This window comes from Urocampus carinirostris, chromosome 1 (assembly GCF_059441175.1).
Source record: "Urocampus carinirostris isolate Australia breed hairy pipefish chromosome 1, RoL_Ucar_1.0, whole genome shotgun sequence".
NCBI classification, from domain to species: domain Eukaryota; kingdom Metazoa; phylum Chordata; class Actinopteri; order Syngnathiformes; family Syngnathidae; genus Urocampus; species Urocampus carinirostris.
This window is the reverse complement of record NC_142349.1, coordinates 49,747,637-49,767,743: the sequence shown is the minus strand read 5'-3', so window position 1 is coordinate 49,767,743 and position 20,107 is coordinate 49,747,637. Positions and strand designations below refer to the sequence as shown.

At 37.7% G+C, this 20,107-nt stretch overlaps 1 protein-coding gene across 1 annotated transcript; it reads right to left on the bottom strand.

The window, feature by feature from the left end:
- Nucleotides 1-1,860: 1,860 nt before the first annotated feature.
- ptger1b (prostaglandin E receptor 1b (subtype EP1)) lies at nucleotides 1,861-11,662 on the bottom strand. Its single transcript, XM_088343568.1, has 3 exons — nucleotides 11,403-11,662; nucleotides 6,621-7,544; nucleotides 1,861-4,597 (listed from the first exon to the last, which is right to left on the bottom strand). The coding sequence occupies exons 2-3, from the start codon at nucleotides 7,497-7,499 to the stop codon at nucleotides 4,325-4,327; spliced, it is 1,152 nt and encodes a 383-aa protein (XP_088199694.1). The 5' UTR covers nucleotides 7,500-7,544; nucleotides 11,403-11,662; the 3' UTR covers nucleotides 1,861-4,324.
- Between the last annotated feature and the right edge of the window lie 8,445 nt (nucleotides 11,663-20,107).

Genomic DNA, 20,107 nt, shown 5'->3' with positions numbered 1-20,107 from the left:
TTCATCAAGTCCAGAGTAAATGCAACTGTGTACCAAGAGATTTTAGAGCACTACATGCTTCCATCTGCTGAAAAGCTCTATGGAGATGAGGATTTCATTTTCCAGCATGATCTGGCACCTGCCCACAGTGCCAAAACCACCAGTAACTGGTGCACTGACCATGGCATCACTGTCCTTGATTGGCCTGCTAATTCCCCTGACCTGAACCCCATCGATAATTTGTGGGGTATAGTTAAGAAGAAGATGAAAGACGCCAGACCTGCAAATGCAAATGAGCTGAAGGCCGCTATCGAAGCATCCTGGGCATCAATAACACCTCAGCAATGCCACAGGCTGATTGCCTCCATGCCACGCCGGATTGATGCAGTAATCCGTGCAAAAGGATTCCCAACCAAGTACTGAGTGCATCAATGGACATTTTCAAATGTTTGATTTAGTTTTGCTGTTATAAAATTATTTTTTTACTTGGTCTGAGGAAGTATTCTAATATTTTGAGATAGGATTTTTGAGTTTTTTTCAGCTGTAAGCCAAAATCAGCAATATTCAAATAATGAAAGGCTTGAAATAGTTCAGTTGATGTGTAATGAATCCAGAATGTATGACATTTTTGTTTTTTTAATTGCATTACAGAAAATAAAGAACTTTATCACAATATTCTAATTTTCTGAGACAGTCCAGTATATATATATATATATATATATATGTATGTATGTATGTATGTATGTATGTATATATATATTTTTTAAGCATTTTTGAAGGGGCGTCGCTACTTCGCAGATTTTCACTTTTCGCGGGTGGTTTTGGTCCTCATTAACCGGGTCTAAAAAAATAATAATAATAAAATAAAATAATTTTAAAAATAAATAAATTAAAAAATGTAAGCATTTTTGAAGGGGCGTCGCTACTTTGCGGATTTTCACTAAAAGATAATAATAAAATTATATTTACATGTGTATATATATATATATATATATATATATATATATATATATATATATATATATATACCACAGCCATATCCCCCTAGTGGGAGGTGGCTAGAGTCATTTCTGACTCTTTTTGGGAGATTGATTCAGAGGAGGGGATTCCCAGCCCCCTCGCTCAACCCAACTGAGGTATTGGGAGTCATTAGGTGACCAAGCCCCCCAATTCCAACCCCTAATGCTGAACGCCAAGCAGGGAGGCAACGGGTACCAATGTTTAAGTCTTAGGTATGACTCGGCCGAGGCTTGAACCACAACCTCCCAGTCTGGTGGCGGGCGCCATACCCCCAAGGCCTCCGAGCTGGTTAGTAATAAAATAGAATAATTAAAAAAAAACAACAACAACAAAAAAAAAACTATCATTTGCAGGATTGTAGTATTTCAGCATTAGTATTTTTTGTAGCGTCACAATCAAAACGTAACAAGGAGGTCTTAGTACTACTCCCTGCCGCCCCCTAAATGTGTTTCAAACTGATGGGAATACGCAACTTTTTATCAATCAGCAATACCAAGTTCCAACACCACATCCATAATACTGGCAGCATCAAATGAGATTATCCATACTTTTGAGTATTGGTCAAATACAACTAAGAGTACTCACCGTTCTATCTATAATAGGACTAATAACGATTCAAAGAAATTCAAGCCCAAAAAAAGCTATTTGTATTGAGCCTTTTTAGTCAGCTCAATGAAAAAAATCCACAAAATAGCTCATGTATAATAGTGAGTGCCACCTGATATTATTCACCTCTTAAGTTTTAATTATAAAAGACTAAAAAAATAAAACCATTTGAGAACAATCATTTTTAAGATTTTTACCTAAAATGAAACACAAACCCCCCAAATTTCAGAACAAATTGTGACAATTTGATTTTTTCATATAAGACTGTTTATTCTACATTTACACAACCAAACAAATTCACTTTTTTCATGCACACGCTTTCACATTTTCAGGATGAGGTAAAATTGACATCTGTTATCACCAAAGTGAAGTAAAAAATATTCATTTTTTTATTTTACAAAATATACAATATGAACCTCCAGAAGACTAAACTTGCCTGAAGTATTATTTTCTTAAACAGATTACAAGTTGAGCAAGAATGTCCATGTAGTTTTTTTCTAACTCCAGATCAACCACATTTTAACTGTTGACGGCAAATTATAAATTCAGTTAAGATCAGGTAATATGTAGAGGTCTCTACAAGAGGTAAAGAGGCAAAATGGCCACCTCCTGAGATGCATTAATAACAGGTTGATTCTGTTAGTTAATTCATCTTTCAGAATGACAGTAAAACGTAAAGACATGTAGAGCTACTACATATATTTTACAGTATAACTTTAAATTTTGTAAATGTTTTAATATACCATGTTAATAGTTCACATTTTGTTCATTTAGCTTCTGACTTCTCTAGTAGTCTTCATTGTCAACAAAATTTGTCCACCTCTGGGTCTACTTCCACAAAAAAAAAAAAAAAGACTTACGTTTTGTTCTCATCAAGGACACGCACCAATACAAACATATACATTTTCCATTCACGATAATTACTGACCATTTTGTTACGGTTAAGGAATGTTCTCCACTATAGTGCTATAGTGATTAAAAACATATTGGTGTTCCAAAAGTCTCTGACACATTTTGACATTGAATATCTTGGAAACTATGAAGGAAATAAAATCACATCTGGTGAATTTAGAAAGCTTGTAATCTCAAATTTTACATAACATGTTAAAGACATTGAATGTGAGCATCATTGGTCACATGGCACAGATAAAGCAGATGGTCAAATTCTTGCCAAACATATCCCAGCATTGCTTGTCAATTATTGCAACCAATGTTCCCTCTAAGATGCGCACATCCGCAATTGTGCACTGCCCAGACCTTGTTAGCGCATATATATGTCAGAACCAGAACAGGAGGAGGACCCAGATGCGTAACGTTTATTCACAAGTTTATTGAGATATATGGCGCTGACGGACTGACAGGGAGAGACTGGCGTACTGGGTATAAATAGGAGGGGAATTAATCAGGTAACAAGCAACACCTGGCGCCAAACGAGCAGGCACAGGGGAGGGCAATGAGTAATTATCACAATAGAAGTCTACCCACTGCATATAAATCAGAGCTCAAAATTGCAAAATTAATTATCCAGCAAATTCGTCCAGAATTACAGTGAATGCAGGTAAAAACACAGCGGGTGTGTTTGTTTTGTTTGCTTGTGTTTTAAACATGGTATTTTGAAGTCAATATCAACACAAGATTGAGTAAACAAAATTAAGCGCGCATGTGAGTCAAGGAGAGTAGGGTGGGTGTGGGAGTACTTGAGAAGCGGGGGCAAGGGTAATGGAGGAGACTCTCCTCGCTTTTGAACTAGTGGATGCACCTTGTACATAACTTTCAGAAAGTGCCTTTGTACAGTGTGTTAAACATGTTTATGCTTGGAGATGGTTATAAAACAACGTGACCTTTTTTGCTTCTGTTGTCAAATGCTACAGGAGTCTGACTGTTCACGTTTACATGGAAAATATTTTCTTTTCTTGGGTTATAAATTGCTAAAATCTGGTGTTACATTCAAATAATTTACAAATATGTCAAGTCAATAAAAGTGTGATTAAATATAGTCCTATATTGTACAATAAACCAAATAGATCCACAAGATGTTAGTCTTATGTAAGAAAATATACTTTTTTTTAAATGGAAATTTTGCGTAAACATTGTAAAAACGTTTGTGGGCCATGCATACTTTCAAATAGTACATTGGAAAATTCATTAATATGTGAAAAAAAATAATTTACTATTGCCAGAAATATACGTCTATATGATAGGGGGCACATACACCAATCCTTTCACGAATCCCCACAAAAATCAATCAATCACATAGTGTGAGATCTGGGTGGCCAGTACATGAGATCATGATCATTCTGTCGAGACGACCAATCCATTTTTCTGGCAGTGTTGTGTTCAGAAACGCTCTTAACCTGGGGCTTCTGTGTGGTGACGTGGATGAGCTGAAGGCAAGAATAACTGAAGCCCTTGCAACCATTGAGAATACAATGCTGGGCAAGAATTTGCCGATAAGCTTGATGTGTGTCGTTTGACCAATTGTGCTCACATTGAGCATCTTTGAACAATCCATGTAAACATTGAGATGACAAGCTCTCCCAGTTTACTATATGTGTTTTAATATCCTTAATAGTTACCAAGATATTCAATGTTATACTGTTCCCAAAACTTTTGGAACAGCCTCATATGATTTGTTCAGTAATTATGTACAGTTCTGACGAATCGGAGAAGTCCAAAGTTTGGTGTCAAACGTCACATCTTGTGGCATGAGCTTGGCTTCTTATAGCTGGACAGTGTTTTTTTCTGAGCTCTGAAAGGAGCTGAAATCCCAGCGGAAAGAGCGTAGCATGCTTCCCCTCAAACTGGCTTGCCTCTTTGTAATCCTGTAGATCTTCTTAAGGATGGCACGCCGCAGCAAGATGTAGACCCATGGGTCCAGGATCTGGTTGCACGTAGCCATCCGAACACCAGTTATCATTAAGGCCCTGTAAGCAGCCTTATCAGGGCCAAGTGTGCCGCTGTAGGACCGGATGGCTGACATAAGTCCAAAGACCTGGAGACAATTATGCAACGTTAGGCTTATTTTATGCCATCTAATATCGAATATAATATTCTCAGCCTAATAGAATAATTGTGTTGCATTTGTGGTTTGATACTGTTTTACAACAGCTGTAAAAAATAAACAGTCAGAAAAGGTGCATTCGAGTTTAGTTCAGTTCAGCAAATTCTAATAAAGTTTTGTTGTAAAGGTTACTGCGCATGCTGAACTAATACTGAAAGTTTACCAAACATCCCTTATGCAATCAACATAGTTTCTGGTAAGTAGTGTGAAATTATGTTTTTTTTCTTGGATACTTTGAAACTGTCAAATTATTTTACCATGCCTTCATATTGTTGTCCTATGTTTTGGTAAGCATTCTTATTCGGGTATACCTCAAACACTGTAGTTAATACAAGAATAATTCTGTTCTCTGGTTTTGTTCTGTTGGATTGTTTTGCTCATTTTATACGTTATAATTTGTTATTTTTTTCTTATTCTACAGACAAAACAAATGTAGTGAAATAGATATATATGAGCAAAATGACTTGATAACCAATTTTTAAAAACACCCGGAAAGATGATTGCTGTATTTACATTACTAAATTTCTCCTAAGTTTTCTAGCTGGACTTTTTGCAATGGAAACTCAAAAACATGTTCTTAATTACAAAATTATAGCTTCCATCCAAGAAAAATAAATGAAAACAGGTGACGATTCAAGGGACAGCATTCACACAAGTAATTCCCAACCACTGTGTGCCCGGTATTACGTGTACTATGGAATGACAATGGCACAAACAACAGAAGTGGGGTCAATTTTTTTTCAATGAAAAGGTTTATTTGATTGTATTTGATTTAATTTACAACTTAGGCCAGTAACCAAGCCTAACCTTGTAAATATTTTATACTGTCCATGTCTAAGCTTGTTGCAATGACAGACAAGACTATTCTATTCTATTCTATTCTATTCTATTCTATTCTATTCTATTCTATTCTATTCTATTCTATTCTATTCTATTCTATTATACTTCATTCTACGAGTGACAACATGCTTGTCAACTTATGATTCCCTGTATTTCATTCGTTTTTTGATCATTTAAAATTGTGAACACCGTATAACAATTTTTGAATGTGAAATTTGTTACAATTTTATTTTTGTTACACCGATCCAATTTCTGCTGTATTCAGGATCGTCTTGGTCACTGGTAGCAGACGACAATGTCATTGTAGATTACTCATATTGTCACAATAGGTGCTGTATTGTGTTTGTAAGGTTGTAAACGTTTAGTAATGTTAATTGTATTGTCAATTTATACATTTTTACCATGATTTGTACTATAAGTGTAAGCCGTATAACAATGTTGGTACGGGAAATTTATTTTTAACCCATTTTTTTGTTAGACCGATCTCGTTTAGCAGATTTGGGCCCGAATCTGGGTGGTCTTGGTCACTGGTAGAACGACAATGTAATCATAAATTGCTAATATTGTCTCAATAAAACAAAACAAACAAAAAAAAACTTGTTTAAACAGATGATCTTTTGTTTTTTTTATTCTACATATTCTGTCTTGTTTTGAGTAAATAGGTGTCACGTTGTGTTTGTGAGGTTTCTCAACACTTAGTAAGAGCAATTGCAATAATTAATAATGTATACGTAAGTGTATTCTAATAGTATGAATATATATTCATATATATATATATATATATATATATATACACACACACACACACAAAACAAATGTAGTGAAATATATATTTATGAGCAAAGTTACTTGATAACCAATTTTCCAAAATACTTAGATTAAAGTGATACAGATGATTGCAGTGATATAATGATTTAAATAGTCCCTCTTGCTGTGAGTAAATAGGTGTCGCATTGTGTTTGTTAAGTTTATTCACTTAATAAGAGGAATTTATAAGGGAAGACTTGGCTGAAGTTAATAGGTATGTGACAATTACAAAAAGCAGTTATTTTCCAAAAAATGATGAGAATACAGTATCTGAATTTTCCTGGCTTCAGGCGTGTGTTTGACTCACCAGCAGAGGGCTCCAGCAGATGCACGAGGCGACCATGATGCCAACGAGCTGCACTACCATCTCAGTGTCGTGGGACCGAGCCGAGCTGCGCTGGGAGCCCGACTTTTTCTTGAGCCTGGCTCTGACCAGGGTGATACCGCTAATAGTATTGCAAACGAAGGCCACAGCCAATGAGCTGAATGCAAGACTGGAGAAAAGCATCACGAAGGCCAGGTCTGTCACCCGAGTTCCCTCCATTACCCTGATGAAGCACCACGTGCCCGGGTATTGATAAGTGTAGCCCCCCAAGCTGAAAAACGGCAGCAGTGCGACACACAATGCCAACAGCCAGATGAGCGTTAGTGCCATCTTTGTTCGAGCGTTGGTGACCAGACGAGCATGCAGCAACGGCCTTGTGACACCCAGGCATCTCTCTGCGGCCATGGCGCAACCGAGGAAGAGGGGGCACAAGCCGAAGAACACCATACAACAACCCAAGAACCGGCAGGGGACATCAGGGTCGTCCATGAGATTCCCCAAAACGCTGGAGGGAGGATAAGCCGAATTCACGATCCCTTCTGTATATCTCCTCAGCACCAAGGCTCCATTGATGACGTGCCCGGCCAGGTCTGTTGCCACAAGAGAGCTGGCAAAGAGAAGAAAAGTGGCCTTTGACCTCCGTCGGAAGCGGTTGTAAGCTTTGGCCAGAATGATCAGCGCCACAACGTTAAAGACGATTCCGAGCGTCATGGTGATGCCAGCAGCTGCAGGATTCGTTCGTGGGCGAGTCGAGTTACAAAAAATGGACCCCACTTCTGTTGTCCGTGCCATTGCGCTGTCGTTTGTGGGGGGTAGTGAAGCAAAAATGCTTGAGGAGTTGTGGCGCTTTATCGCCAACATGCTGCGAGATTTTCAGGTCTGATGTTGGTTTTGTCAGAGAAGGCACTGAAAGAGAAAACACAGGATTAACATGATGAAAAGATTCTTATAAAATCACTCATTAGAGCGGAACTCTTGGCCTCCGACAACGTTGGCAAATGTAGGGAAAAAAAATCAGATGTGCGATTTTCCTGTCATGTGAAGTGTGTGCTCTGACAAGAACGAGTAATTAGGAAGAAATAACATCTTAAAACACAAATTCTTTAACGCTGGAGGGATTATGGGACTAGGCAGGCCTGACTGCACCATTTTAAAATTGTATGATACACTTTATCGTGAAACATTAATTTATTTTAGTACACTTTAATCCACATATTTCTATAATTAATATTGTTTTTCTTTTGTGTTTACATCCTCCTAACTAGTGTTACGCAACGGCATTATTTTTTCAGTAACGGGTTAATCGAACAAATTATTTTTCCCTACATTACAACGCCGTTTTCATTACTAACGATCAAAAGTTGTGTGTTACTTTGGCTTCACAACGCCAACCGTGGCATGCCTTCACAAACCTGATATGCCTGTTTTACTCAGAATTATTTACGTCACCTCTTTTTGGATTAGCATTCGAAATAGCTATTACCATGTAGTTAGATAGCAATTAAGACTATAGTATTTACAAATGTGGCGAAAGAAAAGGCAAATGAGAGAGTTTTTACACCTCAAACTACGCACTCAACCATTAACAACTAGTTCCCACTGAGACGCCTTTTTAGATGATTCTGTGTGGCTGACTTTAATTTGTTTTAGCATAAAAATGTTAAAATTCTTTTTTAACGTTTTTTTGGGTGAATTTTTATTATTTTATTGATATCTCCTTGGTTTTCAGTGTTAATGTGTTTATATAAGAATGTAAAGTTTATTGTTTTTTTCTTCTTTTATCATTCCTTTCCCGTTCTTTATTGTATTTGTTTTCTTTCATTTTTCTTTTCATTTAATTTTCCCCTTTTTAAGTGACTCCGATCATTATGTTTCATAATAATTGGCAATGTGGGGATTCGAGCAACTAAAACAACCTGAAAAGCTGTTTGGGACCTGAGAAGGCCGACTCTTTTTCGTGAGCCGAGACAAAAAAAGCCAGTTCTATAAAAGTAGTCGGAATTCTCTACAAGTAAACGTTGTTGTACATATTTGCTCTGAAATTTTTAAATCTTCAACATACAACATCTTCTTTTTAAAGTAACGTAAGTAGTAACTTTCCCTGGTAATTCGTTACTTTTACTACTGAGTAATTCATCTACTAACTCAGTTACTTTTTGGAGGAAGTAATGAGTAACTATAAGTAATTATTTTTTTAAGTAAGCCCAACACTGCTGCTAACTAATAAACTGCCAATGAAAATGTTACCTTAAGCACATTTCCTTTTAAGAGTGTAATTTTAATGGCTACAAATAATTCTAAAATGTCCATAAGGTTAGAGTTGTGACATTTTGATAAGTTTATGATTCAGTAGACACTCAAATTATGGATAGAAAACATTAATACATTTTGAACTTGCAAAGACAACAGGAGAGAAGTGTACAACTTCAAATTCATAAACTGTTGAAAGGGTCCTCCCCTGAAACCCTCCTTTCAATTGAATTTCACAAGTTACAAAAGGATATCCGTCCTAAAAGGCATGGTAATCAAAAAACAGCAAGACGATTGGCTGATAGTGACAACGATGCATAGTGCATAATGGTAAAAACAATACACTGGTCTCCTATTCAATCTCCTTTGCAGGTGTCTAATATTAAAAATAGAATACAATTATGCTTTTAAAAGTCCTTATTGTCCTTATTAATGTGAGTGAACTTTGTAATGAATATTTAAGAAAAAAAGCTTTTTAAAACAGCACGTCTTTAAGAAAGGGCAGTGGGACGAGAGCATTAGCATCACCAAATGTCTATCTGTGCAACTGTGCAATCTGTCAACTAAACAATGTTGTAAACTGTCACGATTTGTCAATTTCCCTCACCTGCGCTCACTCTTTCAGCCCTAGCTGCCGCTCGTTCCCTAATTAGCCCGCTCCCTATTTAAGCACATCATTTTCGTTCACTCTTGGTCAGTCCGTCAGCGAACTTCAACGCATGCAACGCAAGCACTTTTGACTCTGGCTCCAGTTTTGATCCCGACCTGTTCCCGTACCCTGCCTAATTCCGTCCCCTGTTTCCTGTATCGATCATCGATCACGCTTCGTTCTCCCGTCCCGGCTACACGACTTGTTCCGATCAACAATCACGCTCCGTTCTCCTGTCTCGGCTACCCGACTTTTCCGGTCCAGGATCACGCTCTACTCTCCGGCCCCGCCTGTCCGCCTCACCATCTGTCATCGAGCGCGGGGGCTTCCTGTTTCACCTGGCCAGCGAGCACCAGATCGCTGTCTTTTTCTTTCGCCCTGACTTCCCCGATCCCTGAATAAAGCATTGTGTGAAACGTTACGCATTTGGGTCCTCTGCTTTTTCGGTCATGAGAGTAAACAAAGATCTTGAAAATGGCAAAGTCCACATTGTCTCCAACAGTCCATTAAAAATGTTTGGACAGTTTTGCTTTCTTTACATACGCAAATGGAGAAGAGATTTCGCATTAGCCAAACAAATAAGCCTAGGTCAAGCTTATGACCAGTTAGAAATAAATTAATCTGTAAATAAATAAGAAAGAATTCTTGCTTCCCATAAGGTGAATTGCTCAGCAAACGATAAAAACATGTTTTCTTTGAATGAAAACATCCAGAGACTCAGTTATCATTTTTACTAAATGTGGTTTATGACAATTACTTTGTATTCACAGAAAAAAATATTGCCATTAAATTTCCCCCTCATTTTACAATATTTTAATCCCCATGATAAAATTATTAAACATAATAAAATGAGCAAAATTATCTGTTTTGATAGAGCACAGAACATTTTTCTCACTTCAAGTATTTTTTTCTGCCTTCGTACACAACATTTTTTAACTTAAATGATGTTTCAATACATTGTAAAATAAGAAAAATAATATTAACACTAACTAGAAAAAAATATTATTTATTTAACTTTACATATAATGTAAACCCCCCGCGACCCTACTGAGGATAAGCGGTGTAGCTAATGAGATGAGACGAGATAATGTAAACCAAATTATTTGCCCAATACCATATATTTTTTTCTCTCAATATCAGCCCTATTATCTGTTTATTTTACAATTAATTTAAAAAATCTATTATAGTGCATGCATGATTTTTTTACTGATTAAGAACATTTTAGTTAAAAGTGGGGTCAGTAAAATCAAAATACTCTTCTTGCTAACGGCCTCTTCTGGCTAAAATCCTCATTGCAGCCTCTGTAAAGTTGCATCTGTGGCATGTCCACATACGTGTCTCTCTTAGATGCACTCAAATAAACTTCTTTTTTTAAATCATTTGGGGGATTTGGGTTGGTATTTGGACTGTATTTGAAACATTCTTTTTCCTTCCCTCACCATTCTCATCCTACAATTAAAGAAAACCCCGAACACGAGCGAGAATTAACTCACACCTCCTCCCCCCATTTTAAGGACAACTTAAACTACGCACTGAACCTTTAACAAAGATGGTTGTCTTTATGCTTTTTTATTTACCATTTTTAACTGTATTGTTTGCAGTGGTTACAATTTGCTGTTAGTTTTAAAGCAAAGCTTTCCTATCTTATGATAATATTACCCTACACCCCCTCCAATTTTCTGATTTTCATGAAAACAGGTTCTAGACAGTATTCAGACGATTTAGCAATAGCTATAAACAATTTTTATGCTGAACTATGTTTTATTTGGGGGCAAGGCAAACACAAATCTGTTCTGATTAATTGTTTAAAATTAATGGCAAATGTAATAAAACAGAATAGAAACATCAAAAATAAGTTCACTAACCTTTAAGTCAGGAAATCCGTAAAATCCAACATTGCTTTGACTTTGACAGTGACTCATTGTACCTATTCAAAAAGTAACTCCAGCTTCCAGATTTCAGTCCTTTGTAAAATTCTTCGTTTGTAATACCTCACATTGTGGCCCTTTGCCGAGTCGTGTTGCAGCAGGCAGCAAGCAACCTCCCCTTCACGTTGCACGAGCATGTCTTCTGCTCTTTGGCCGGGAATGGCTGCTTTTATATCTGGGAACTGCAGAAAGACGACATCACCTCTGGGTGTCTCACTTGGAGGAAAAACAAGTGACGCCCTTGGAGGAGAGACCTGGACCCTTTGGAGCAAACGTAGGTTTGATACCTCTTGATGAAAAATACGAAATCGTACACATACTAAAATCTTTAAATCAGATTACAGCAAAGTCTGTAATGTACTGATAACAGTGATAACAAAATAAGCTGTACACTTGCACTCATGGACAAAATCGTTGCTATCTAGTGATGGGCTGTCAGAGCCTGCAAAGCCTTCTCTGCCAGCCTAAAAATGATTACGTAATGTTAATTATGTTTTTTCCATGAACACTTAATATATAATTCCAAATTGTCTCCTTTAATTGCTGTTCCCCTGGCTGCGCTGCCCTGAGTGTTCATATTTAAGCATCTCACCAATCACATTTCAACCATCACTTGTTGCCAGGGTCAAGAATCTACCCGGAAACCTTCACAATCAGTTCTGCAGGCATTAATGCATAACATAAGTGTGGGTAAAGCTTTTGGTTTAGCCAATCAGATTTTGAGTTGGTGGACCGGGGCTTTCAGTTTAAGGATACGTCAGCGGTTTCACAAACTATGAAATGCCAGAAAGCGGTAATGGAAGTACTGTATCACGACGAAAAGGTGAGGAAAAGTACAGTATCCCAGTGTCCACTGCTTCTGTCGAACAGATGTTCTCAGCCCTGAATCAAATAAAAACTCATGCCAGGAATACAACCGGACAGGCTTGACTTTCAGCATTAGCTTCAATGGCAATAAAAAATAACTTTTTGATGGAACTGAAAAATTGTTTTTTTTTAAATCTTCTTGGAGAAACAAAGGAGACAGAGAGGATTTTGTGAACAAATAAAAATGATTTTTGGTAAGTAAAATGTGTCCGTGTTCCTAAAAAGAATCGTACAATTGTATGAGGTTATCATGCTACTTTTTGTATGTGTTGCAGCGGTAAATAGAATATATCCATTAAATACTGATCGAGGTTTGGATTAAATCAGACATAGCACTACTGAAAGCCTATTCACTGAGGTCAAGATTTATGATACTGGTTCCAAATGTTCCTGGCACTATGATTTTGTTTTTCTATTTAAAATGTAACAACTTCAAACGGCATAAACAAGGTCAGAAAAATCTTTCCCTGAAGATTAATGTTTTGTTTTAACAACAAATATCTTAGTCAAAGAACGATTCCTGGTGAATCGGTAAGAAAAAAAGCACCCCCTTTGTTGCGTGTTCCCACAAAACAAACACAAGAGCCTTGTGAACAGCTTTACATTCACACAAGCTTCGTCCCCCTTTCTTTCACTAGTACCTCCACAGTGTGACCACAATTCTGACCAATAATGAACTTCTTAAAGAGGTCAGCCAGACCTCAACTGCTGTTGATGTCGGGGACACCATGATCTAATCCCCTCTCCAATAAAACATTTGCAATAAAAAACATTTCAAATGAAACAATTTATTTTTGGAGACCATTCTGAAAGCTGTAAATCCTATTCTGCTCGGATATAGAGTACAGTAAGTACGGGACAAATTGATAGAATCATATTTTTCCACACATGGAGATGGCCCCATCCATTTTCCCATCAACTCTAACATTTCCCCAATACCTGGTGAAAAAAGTAACCCAAGAGCATGATTCTGCCACTCTCATGTTTGACTGTGTGGATAGTGTATTCAGGGTGATTTGCAGTGTTACTCTTACACCAAATGTAACGCTTTGCAATCAGCCCAAAAAGTTACATATTCATCCCTTCTGACCAGAGTGCCCGGTTCCACAAATTATTTGTGTCTCCCATGTGGCAGATATAGGCAGAGAACAACTAATACTTGTCTTATGCACAGATTGTCACACCTCAGCCATGTATGTCAATGTGATCATGGGCTTCTTGATTGCTTCTCTGATTAGCTTGTTCCTTGTTTGGAGGGATGGCCAGGTCTTGGTATGTTTGCAGCTGTTTTTAACCTTTCTCCCTTTTGATATTATTACTCCAGGAAATGTGTACATGTTGCAAAAAATAGTCATTTGGGTCGACTTTGGATCATTCAAAAGTCATACGGGAACATCTGGAATGAGTTGGCTGAAAAGAGAGAAGAAAGTTCCAGTATTTTTGCAAAACCTACTTTTCAGTTTTTTCGATGTAAATTTATGGTAATATAGAATGTTGAAATAATTTGGTTCCACTTAACGATTGTGTCTCACATGTTGTTGATTATTAGAAAATATTTACAGTTTTTTTAGTTTGAAGCCTAAAATGTAGTAATATGACAAAACAGTTCCTGGGGTTTGATACTTTTACTAGACACTGTATGCAAATGGGGAGACGGTTGACCACACTTGAATGAAATTATCAACAAACAAGACTCCTGGGAAGCTGTTTTGAGAACAGCATAGGGGATTTTCAATAAAGGTTAAGAAGACAATTGGCCCAGAATCCAGTCGGTTCTGAAAAAGAACACATTCTGTGAAAGAAGGAATGGAAGTTTATTGAGGCTTATTTTATATTCAAACGTTACTGTAATAGCGCAGAAGCCAGACTGTAGAGACAAGAGCAAGAAAAGCAAGTCAAACAATTCTTTTATTGGAAGCAGCGTTTTACATCACGTGTAGACCCTCCTTCTGATATATTTCAGGCAGCTTTTAGAACAAATCCTGCTGAAGAAGAATTGTCACACAGGAGAACACATTTGGAAATGTTTATTAATGTTTGTGCTTTTACTGAGCCTCCATGTCTTTGGAATCCTATTTTTGGTCTAATTTAATTCCATACAAAATTCATGAGAAAAAGCACAAGTCAACTGAATACTCAGGAAATATTAAAATACTATCCAATTGAGAAGTGTTTCTGCTTTTTTGAGACAAGTCACCTTTTTTTTTTCATAATTTTTTTCTTGAAGCACACTGTTTGTGGAAAATTGAATTCCCGGTACCAGTTTGATGTTTGTCTGTTTTTTAAAGGTGGAATAATTATGTTGCCTTAATTGACAATATAAAGGTTTTTTTTATCTACAGCAAATAGCCCGGCTTTGCCGGGAATTCTATTTTGGCGAGATTATTGGGGCCGTGGTCTCTTGAAACATGTGCATAAGGAACAAGTACATCAATCAAGGGGTTGGTTCCGATAAACGATTGAATTAGGCTGCTTGGAGTGGTCGGTGGTCAGGAACTGCAGTACCCAATCCAGCTGCTAGATGGTGATCCACAAAGCAGACCAAAGTAAAGCAGATTTTTATCGATTTTGTTGTCATTTATCGGGGGTGCCTTGACCAACTGTGTATATTTTCTTGAAAAATTAGTCCAGCTATTTTGGAGCCTATACGTCACATATACACACACACACACACACACACACACATATCAGGATTAATAAAGCAGTTTAGATAGATTTGTGCCTTCCTTGGCTCAGGATTTAATCCAGGTTATTCATTTTGTCCAATAACTTGTAGCTGTAATTTGGGGTATAACTTTATGTTTTACCTGTTTGACTATATTAGTATTTTTTATTTTCTATAAAAATTACAAAAACAATACTTAAAAATGAGCAAGATCTTTACTTTATTTTACAATGATTTTGCATGCTATTGTAAACAGTGTTTCAATAAGTAGAGAGGATTCAAATGCAGACATATGTGTAAAGTTGACAGTCTTCAAAGGGGATCATTGAAATAACAAAAGATGCTCCGAAGAGTAAGGAAATTGTGAAAAAGGGTAATAAAAATACTTTATAAAGGAGGTGTCAAGGGTTTTAGGAGAGCGGTGCGGAGGAACACACTGCAGCACACTGGGTGAAAAACATTGCCATAGAGTGCAGACATCTGTCAAGGTTCAAAAACACGACTAGCAGTTTGGAATATTCACACTCCTACTTACACAGGTTTATATAGTACAGGTATATAGTGCGTGTAAATCGTGGTGAGTAGGTTCAGGTGTTAAACTTTCTTCACTCAACTGTTAAAATAATCCAGTTAACATATTCAACTCCACACATGAAAATGTATATTCTGATGTGTGGACTAGAGTAGGTTGCTAATGTAGGCTGAATGATAAAACATAATACTGAAAAACCAGGCTATATATTTCGAGATTACCTTATTTTACTGAGCTGGTCTCAGAACAGAAAGTCAGTATTTGGTCACAGAGCCAAATGGTATTTGACAACCCTCATATAGTAGGTCAGGTCTGATACACCACCCACTAAAATGTATAGAAAACCTTGTGGATCTGCTGTAAGGATACACCCTCGTGAGACCAGGGGAGCTTGTCAGTGGATAAAATGGTTGACAGAATTATGTACAGGGAAATCCTGGAGGCAGCAAAAAAACAAAACAAGAATTGGAAGACAATGACCCAAAACATAAAGCCAGATTAAAAGCTACAACTTTCGATCAAATAATTTTATGTATTAGTGACCTGAAGGAAAATCTCATTGATTATTCGTCAGAAGACTTAGAACCTGTCACGAGGATTACCAGAACAGAGCAGGAGACCCCAGAGCGTTCGTACAATACTTTTATTTGGGGAAGCACAAGGGTTAGCGGGAAACTTCGGACGACGTAGCCAATCGTAGCGTGGGACGGAAGCAGGTTGAGTTTACCGGGACTGAAGAGATGATCGTAGCTTGGGACGGAGCAGGTCGGATCGGAGGCAGGCAGAGAGAATCAGGTAAACAAGGCACAGGTAATCGGGAGCGTCATACGGGGTACAGATGTGAGAATTACAGGATTAATCCTCCGACCAGGAGTTCTCCGCGTAACGCGTTTAAAAGGGGAGCATTGACCAATCAGGAAGCACATTCCAGCGCACCACATGATTACCCCAGGTGACTCCACTTGGGTAATCATGACAGAACCCTGTTATTAATGTGGTTAATCTTGACCTTCTATATAAAAAAAAGAACAGGAAATTTCCAGCAGACATTTGCAGTGATCATTGAGAAATTCCTCAAAGTTGCTGCAACTGCAATGAAAGATGGCTCTACAAAAAAATGGACTTTAAGTACTGAATTAAATACGACTGCATCTGTAAGTGCTTCATATTTTGATCGACCCCAATTGTGGAAAACAAAACGTTTGTTTACTAAACCTTTCACTCATCATTTATCTTTTAGGGAAATACAATCCATTCTGTTCTTGTGAAAGCGGTGATTTTTCAAGATGGTGCTTCTATCCCTCCCGGATCACTTAATATATTGTAGCCATGTATATATGTATATTCGAACAAATCCTCAGCCAGAACATATTACTAGAAAATAAGAATACCAAATACAAGCTCACTAAAGTCTCTTATGCAACAGCTAATTAAATGCTTTTGATTGGTAAAGTATTTTTATAACACATTTATGATCAGCCCAAACCAGCGGACATCTTGTTTAGGGGTGCAGTAAAAAAGAGTAAATAAAATGACATGAACATGAAAAGAGATTACATACAGGGACTAAAAGCACTGTCTTTGTTTCATGCATCTACATGATGAGGTGAAAGAACGTAGAGGCACACAGGAAGTTGATTTTAACAGTTGGGGTCTTCCAACAGACCTTTAAAGGGTAAGTTAGCCACAGTTTCCTTCCAATACATGAGAATTTACTGCAAACAACATAAACAAGCACATGCTTCAAGAACACACGTGCAAATTTGTTCCTTTGCAGCTGGAAGATGTTTTTGTTTCCCCTCTGTGGGAAGGTGACGATCTATTTGAGTTTATTTATAAAGGGTAGTCAATCTGCATTGTTCTGCACTATTAACAAGGAGTTCTTGGTTCAAATACCATTGTACAAAAATAAAAATGATAATAAATAATAATCCACCCGCAAGTTTTTGAGAACTGAACTTCATTACTGACTAGTAAGAACAATTTGTGACCTCACATAAATTGAGTGGCTGAATTATGATCAGATTGAAAAAAAGAGAGACAAATTTTCTTAACTCTTACTATTTCCACATTGGGTTAAGTCAATGTTTACATGAAGCATCATGGGTTCAAATCTCTGTTAACTCTTATTCCACAATTGCAACATTCATCTATATGCAGTGTTTAAACTTGTAAAGATCAAAACATTGTCATAATTACGCATTACACTCACCTGTGCCCCCTCGTTTGGCACCAGCTGCTGCTGGTTACCTGATTGGTTCCCCCTCCTATTTAAGCTCAATCCTTTCACTCGCCTGTGGTCTGTCCGTCAGCGAACCTCTGTTTTCACAAGGCAAGCATTTTGACTCTGACTCCTTTCGGTCCCGTTTTTGTCATCCATTTTCCACTCGTCCGTTCCTGATTTCCCTAATTGTCTCCTGCTACGACCCGTTTATTGATCCCGACCACGTTTTGATCTCCCGTGCCGACTGACGACCCGTTTCTTGACCCCGACCACGTTTTGATCTCCCGTCCCAGCTAACGACCTGTTTTTCCGTCTACTACGCTACGATCTCCCGCTCTGGAAGATCCACTTCCGCATTCGGAACACGCTCCAATCCTGTGAGCGGCTTGCTTCCCGCATCCAGCAAGCACCGGATTGCTGGTGCTGACTTTCCTCTTTATTTCAATAAACTTGTGCGCAACGTTACGCGTCTGGGTCCTTCTACTGTTCTGGTTCTGACAAACATATTGTAATGCAATATGATTTTAATAAGCCTGAGCTTGTAGAAATTATTTAATTTTGCTAAGCTGATGTTTGGTCAGTAAAATCAATAAAGTCACCTTTGAGGCGTTCTTGCCCAGGGATTAATTTAGTGGAAAATGCCAATGTAGGCAGCCAGTTCATGGTTAAAACAAGCTACATTCATTGCTAAGTTTGAATGACGTATTGTTGAAGTGAGTCGTTAATTTCAGAAGAAACATACTTAATTTGCACTTGCTTCCATTTTAGTTAATTCTTCAACGTGTTCAAGAGTGAAGGCCTTTGCACAGAAATGGACAATCAGTAGATACCGTAAACACTCGTAATCAGCAACGCATATCTTGTTTTGACCAAACATCAACACTACTGACTGTATGCAGTCATCATATTTTAAGCGCATAGCTGCTAAAGCGAGCAGACTATTTGCTGTCTGCACCCATGTTACACTCACAAAGTTACAGGTCAGATACTGGAAACAGCCTGAATTCCTCCATACATTGTAAAACAAAGCAATTTGTGGATGTCTGTATTTTGATAATACAAGCAAAATTTCCGTTGAGAATTGCTTATCTCCTCATGTTATGCTGATTCAAACAAAATAATCAGCGGCAAACCGAGTTTGCATTTGTTGTGGTTTAAAAGGACACCAGACCAAAGTATTTACTTGGAGACAATTCTTTTGGTCCCATGAGAGATAACCGTGCCTTTGGTACAGAAGCAGAAAACGAGGACTAGTGCATTCCTCAGTCTGATAAGATCTATTTGTTTTTCCTTTTGGCAAGCTTACAGGTTGGAATCTCAGTGCTGAAGAAAACTGCTCACAAATATGGGACTTAGTCACATTGACAGTTTATTCGGAAGCTGCTATAGCTAATGTTGGTAGGTTTAAGAAGGATACATGCACAATTTTATTTTGACCAAAACAGAAACTAAAATCAGGCTGGATCTTTTTCTGCTTGAAATCCCGGATGCACAACCATATTATACATAAAAGCTTTTGGAACCAATTTATTATACTGTAGGGCTCCAGTTCTATATGTTTTAAAAATGAAATCATTGGTTAAATTTGGGTCAGTATGTTTTGTTGTATTAGTGACAGTTAACTAAAAGTGGTGCTTTAAATATTGTCGTGTCTTCCCGATTTAAAATATGGTGCCTAAGCCTGCTATCTATCTATCTATCTATCTATCTATCTATCTATCTATCTATCTATCTATCTATCTATCTATCTATCTATCTATCTATCTATCTATCTATCTATCTATCTATCTATCTATCTATCTATCTATCTATCTATCTATCTATCTATCTATCTATCTATCTATCTATCTATCTATCTATCTATCTATCTATCTATCTATATCATGGACCCAGAACAGATACAGGGCCCAATCACGTTAGGTAGCCGGTCTCGCATGGAAAGACCAGAAGCCAGAGACCGACAAGACCGATTCCAATTGCCCGAGTTGATATCGGACAGATGGGGTCGATACCGGACAGGAAGTGACAGACAGGATAGATAACGGATCAAGATATCGAAAATTAACAGGAGAAACCAGACGGGAACGAAAACTGGAGAAAATAACAAACTGGACGAAAACGGACGGAAACTAAACTGGTACTCGAAATTAAACAGGACAACAATAAACAGGAACAATACCGGACAGGAGATATCACAGTTAAACAGGGCCAAGTCAGAACCCACGTCTTGTGGGGCAGAAGTTCGTTTGACGGGCTGACACTGAAGCAAGAGAGCGCTGGGCTTTACATAAACAGAAAGTCAATCTCTCAACGAGCCGCAGCTAGCACCACGCAGGCGAAGCCAATTGGGCACC